This window comes from Cynoglossus semilaevis, chromosome Z (genome assembly GCF_000523025.1).
Source record: "Cynoglossus semilaevis isolate Cse_v1.0 chromosome Z, Cse_v1.0, whole genome shotgun sequence".
Classification (NCBI taxonomy): domain Eukaryota; kingdom Metazoa; phylum Chordata; class Actinopteri; order Pleuronectiformes; family Cynoglossidae; genus Cynoglossus; species Cynoglossus semilaevis.
The window spans coordinates 21166908-21172718 of NC_024328.1; the positions used below are offsets into that span (position 1 = coordinate 21166908).

The window sequence follows — 5811 nt, forward strand, 5'->3', positions numbered from 1 at the left end:
CCCACCCTGGAGGTCCATGACCCCCCACCCTGGAGGTCCATGACCCCCCACCCTGGAGGTCCATGACCCCCCACCCTGGAGGTCCATGTGTGAAGAAACACGTAGACAGGTTGTAAGTGTGTAAATGCAGCCGATTCTCCTTCCGTTCTTGAAGTACTTCTTCACCTGCAGTATTCAACACCAATGAAGTACACGAGGCGGCCCAGTACCTGTTAAACCTGGTCTAGTAGATACCGACATCATTCACATATAGTACAGCAAATATTCCACATCTTCATCATCTTCTTCATCATCGTCATCATCTGGAGACGAACAGTTACCACCTAGCGGGAGGGGGAGGAAGGGGGGGGAGGTGGGGGGGGTGAGGAGGGGGCGGAGGGTAATGAAGATAAAAATCTGTCACCGTTCTCACCCACAGTTCTCATCAATCACCTCGCTCACTGCCATTCACGGAAGGCCTCAGTTCTAATGCGTGCTAAGAGCAAGCCCTGGTGGACAGAATGGGGAGTGCAAGAATTCAGTGGCCAGATCGCGTGGGTCACAGGTTGTACGAACGAGGCCACGTCAATAGTTGACAGTCTGGAGTAAGTGAGTGAGTGTGCGTGTGTGAGGTCAGACGGTCCCCTGCTGGTGCCTGGTGTGAACTGCATCGTGAGGTCAAAGGTAGCGAGGGAAGTGGAACCCGAGGGGAGAGGAAAGTAAGACATTCAGAATCAGACTTAAGATGAATTCTCCGAGACCAAGGCGTGCGCGCATGTGTGCAAAAGTTTTAGGCAGGTTTTTTTCGCATTTATTTATTTTTTTGTTATGTTATGTTGTTTGCATTGATACGTTACGTAACTGTGGTACTGTGTCCACGGGTCGTTGTTCATCGGTCGACTGTAGACGACGTAAAAAAAAACAAACAAAAAAAACAACACTACAAATGAGAATCTGGAGACACGAAACGTATCACGATATGGGGGGGAACGATACGATATGTTGTGATACACTACGATACTACAGTACAAGCAAGACGTCATTGTCAATGTCCACTTAAAGACATAATTTCTGAGACAAATCTTTTTTTTTTATGAACATTATTGATCAAACACTGGGGGAAATTCTTGTGTTGTCAGCTGATGTGCTACAACCGGCTGCCCCTAGGAGGCACCAGGTATATGGCTAACCCAGGACTCTCTCTCTCTCTCTCTCTCTGAAAGGCAGTGCCGATCGCTTCACCACGAAAGCGCACATCTTGGAAAATAATGTGAAAAATACTCCTAACCTAATTTAACGACTGCCCTGCAATACCACCTTGACCACTAGGAGACTTGGGCTCCCCTGTCGAAGATCATTGAAGGACTGTTGTACCCTCAGACTACTAAGTCAGACCTCTGGGACCTTCTGTGGTCTCCATCACTGAAGCAGCCAGCCCACACTGGGACTCGTCTGGAGCCACAGCTCCCCTGCTGGCCTTTGCTGTGCGTTGCTGTTGGCTGAAGTTTACAGCCGTACAGATGGTGTCAGTCCGTCCCCGCAGGAATCTATTAGTATGCCACCAGGCTTTCTGGACAGCTACTGCAAAATGTTCTCCGGCGTTGGCGGAGCAGGGTCTACGGCGGACCTCCACTGAGTGGGAAGATGTTTTCAGCCACAGACCATGAAACATGAATTTAAAATGTGTCCCTGGCTCACCGGCGGCGGGGGGAGGGTGGGAGGTGGGGGTGAGTCAAGAAGTCCTCAGACAGATACTTACCGCTCCTGCAGGCCTCTGGCATTAGTGACTAAAAGCAGTTCAGACTCGTCTCTGTGTGCGTCTCCGACAGTTTTGTTGTCACATCTTTGTCCAAGTGTGGAGCTGTGTGCGACTTTTGACCTTTGATCGGATTTTTACTGAACCCTCGGATATGAAATATTTATATAAGTAGGAGCGTAAGAAAATAGCCATAAATATCACAATACAGTCCTTTCGCTATTTCGCGGTTAATCTTTCACAGGTTTTTTTTTTAAACTGTATATATAAAATATACTGTAACTCGGATTTGGATCTGCGAGAGATACGGATACGGATCGATCGGTCCGATTTTCGCAAACAAAACCGACGACGTCGTGACTGCCTACGAGCTACTCTTCGACTGGGAAAAAAAGAAGCGGCGGAAGCAACTGCCGATCACGATGTTCGACAGCATCGCAAAAACAAAAAAGAGCCGGTTCCTGCTACTACTACGGATACACTTTCGGAAAGGGTGGAAGAGGTGCCCCCAGAAATGGCACCACCTTCTGGAGAGACGTAAAATCAATCATCGGCTGCGCAGTAAAAGTCATCATCATTTTACTGCACATAAATACGATGTCACTACTTTGCGAAAATTCAGTTCTCGCGGCAGGGCCTTGGAACCCATCTACCGCGGTAAACGAGGGACCGCTGTATTTTGTTTTGCGATACCGTATCAATCTCCTCCTCCATCAGTTATTGTTTTTTTATCCCTAATTCCCAGACCGATATTCCTGGTGTTGGTTCATTTTCTTTTTCTTTTCTTTCTTCTCTGGTGATTCCAAATGTAGATCCCAATGTTCGTAACCTGATGGAACAGAGTCTGAGACCAGGATCACACTTGGACTACAGCTACACTGGGGGTGAGGAGGGGGGGGGGGGGCACTCAATGCAAAACCTCGATGCAACCTTATAGTATTGCAGTATCATACCGTCGCACCCTGTATCGCGATGCGTATCATATTGCCAGATTCTTGGCCTGGTATAAAAGTTGGAGTTGACCAAACTGCTCGTACCTGACTCTGCAGACACAGACGCAGTAGGATTCGAATAGAGAAGCCTATTATCTCTGCTCCTTTCATGCATTACCCACTGATCCTCACAGGCTGCGTCTGCTGAAGGGATTTCTCTCTTATGCATGAGAGTGACATTTGAAAAGACGGTCTACCACATAAAGACTCATTGCCTTCCATCTTCCGAGGGGGAGTACAGCGGGGCGGGGAGGAAGGAGGAGGGAGGAGGGAGGAGGGAGGAGCGGCAACAGGAGCCAAGAAAGAATCGTGTTTTGTTGAAGGTTTAATGGTGGGGTTTTTTTTTTTAACAACTCTTATCTCACTAACATCCCAGCATGCCTCTGCACTCGTCCTGCCGTTGTTGTCCAGATAACGCCGGGAGATGCCCAGAGAGAAGTGATGTCATGATTCATCCCCGGGAGCCCTCGCTCAGGTCCAGGCGCCCTTCTTCCCTCCGCTTCTGAGGGAAACTTTGAGCTGCAATTTAATCAAAGCCGAGTCGAGCCTCAGCATTTTGGTTTCTCGCCCCCCGCCCCCCGAGTCACGGCAGAGCAGAGGGATAAAATGCCAGATGTTTGGGGACCGGGCCTCAGTCTCAGGAATATTAACCTGCTGCCGAGATAATAGTCCTGTGCAGTTTTCAGGGTAATTAAAGCTTAGAAGAAGGGGGGAAAAAAACAACCATCCTCACGACGACTCTCTGTCTGTCGCTCTGTCTGTCTACGGATACACACTCACACATATACACTATATATATATATATATATATACATACATATATATATGTGTGTGTTCGTGCTGTTCCAGAGGGGTTCATTCTTCAGTCTCTCTCTCTCTTTTTTTTTCCCGCTCTTTTATTCCCAGCTCAGTCAGTCAGTCAGTCAGTCACAGACGATCTTTAAAATGCTGACTGATTTAAAGGTCTAGGGTCTGCACCGGTGCCGCACCCTCGCGGTTAGCTACTCTTCAAAGGTCTGACTAAGACACTAAGACCGGACCTAGCAACCGAAGACCAATGTCTCCTGAGGGGTCTGAGTCCAAGCGTCAGATGAGACTTCCGAGAGCGGTCTCCATCGGCACGAGCTTTAATGTATGGAGAGAGTTAAAATCTTAAAAGTCTTAGTAGGCGTAGTAGGAAGTGGTTTAGGGTGCCACCTGCTGGAGAAAGAGAAAGAAATCGTGTCAGTTAGAGAGAAAGAGAGAGTAGTTTCTTGCCCTGTCCTTCAACTCTCGTCAGCAGATGAATCTAATGGAGGCCGAACGGGTGACGGCCACCGAAGAACCAAATGCATCAGTTTTATTTTGGTTCCTTTGACACAAAGTGTCGGCGTTGGAGCTCAAACGTCCATTAACGTCTATTACTGGTGATTAGGCTACTCATTAAGTACAAAGGCAGCGAGAGCCATTAGAAGTGATGACTCTGACCCCGAACTCCCGGACTCGCAGGAGGGACTCCATAGCGGCACCCTGTGTCCACACAAAGCACTGCACGGTGGCAAAAAAAAACAAAAAAAAACAAGTAATAATGATGACAAATTTAACTTCAACACAAGTTTCCACCTTTTTACCCCACATTTAGTGCAAAAAAAAATTGTTGTTTATATTTTTTAGGTGTATATTTTGGTTAATAACGTGTCGAAATAGTGAATATTTAAATGATTAATTAATTAAACACATTTTAAAATTAATGTTGAACTTGACATTTACACATTTCTGTTGATTCTGATTATTTTTTACAAAACGATACAAATTCTACACATTTTCTTTCACTCGTACAGTTCCTAAAATGATCTTGTGGGGGCGCTGTTACACCAAACATCCGTCAGTGTATTCGTTATTTTAAACACGGTCTCTTGTCTGGAATATTTTCTCAAAAAAATACAAAAAAAACCCGCCTTGTTTTTTTTTTTTTTTTTTTTTTTTTTTTTTTTGTCATATTCTAGAACATGAAGTATTTTTGAAGTTATCAGGAAGAATATTAACATCTGATGTAGTACTACACAGAGTACTTGACCAGGAAGTAGACTCTGTTTTTATGACGTAAAAAAAAACACAGAACCGCCACTGGCGATGCAGTATGTCACTGAGGATAATGAAGTCTACTGTTGTGCAGGCTGCAGTAGGGTCACTGGTTAACCAGCAGAGGGCGCCATAGGTCATGAAACGAGCGGCAGCAGCGGCAGCAGAGAGCGGAGTGTGATGATACACCAACATCACTCCTGTTGCTACACAACACACTTCTCTTCGATGCCACGCTCCGTGGATCGGATCCACGGAGCAGATCGCTCCTCCGTCCTCCAGCCTCCAACCTCCGAATCCGGGCTGCTGCGGAGCACACTTTAAATCCCGTCCAGATTCTTGGCTCCTTTCCAGGTTCTTCGGGTCTGAAACCCACCTCCCGATGGCGGCTCGGTGTTCGGGGCTCGGATCCGAGTCCCAGCCTCCCTGAGGACGCGTGAACCGCTGGACGATGTCATCCTCCGGGAGGATGCGAGCCTGAGTGCATTCCCCCCCTCTTCGCAGCTGTCTGTGTGTGCGCGCGCGCGCGCAACACGCCGACGTTTTCACGGTCAGTCTGGAGAGAGGCTGCCGGCCAGAGGTTGATGCGCACCTTCTGAAGGACCGGTCCGGTCTCCGACAGGTGTGCGCAAAAACAGCTCAAAGTGCGTGCGTTTCCAGCGGCGGGGGCCGGGGGGGGGGGGGTTCGTGCGCGTGTTCCCGGACGGAAGCACCAAGTGTGGGTTCTAACATGTGGAGAGGGAACGCGGACGTAGGAGAGCGTTAAGAAACCGAAGGAGGCACCGACAGCAATTATGGGTATGTAGACTGTTCTGCACTCCACTTGTTTCCTGCCACGGGGACGAATATCGGTTGACATCCTGCTCCTGAGACAGTTGACAGGCTGCTTTTCTGTCCTCTAACTGTCAAACACGTGTGTCGGTATTTTGTCGTGTTTTGTTGATATAAAAATTTTTTTTACCAAATTACAAATTCCTCCCGTTCCAGTTTTTTTTTTTTTTTTTTTTTTTTTTTTTTTTTAGG

The 5811-nt window shown here is 47.5% G+C and overlaps 1 protein-coding gene across 2 annotated transcripts in view; it reads left to right on the forward strand.

The window, feature by feature from the left end:
* Positions 1 to 5453: 5453 nt before the first annotated feature.
* LOC103398318 (leucine-rich repeat transmembrane neuronal protein 4) overlaps positions 5454 to 5811 on the forward strand; it is a 21575-nt gene continuing 21217 nt past the window's right edge. For both annotated transcript variants that reach the window (XM_008336901.3, XM_025053382.1), the window contains exon 1: positions 5454 to 5586. In XM_008336901.3, the coding sequence (XP_008335123.1) occupies positions 5583 to 5586 (4 nt within the window). In that variant the 5' untranslated portion in view covers positions 5454 to 5582. The remainder of the gene's footprint in view (positions 5587 to 5811) is intronic.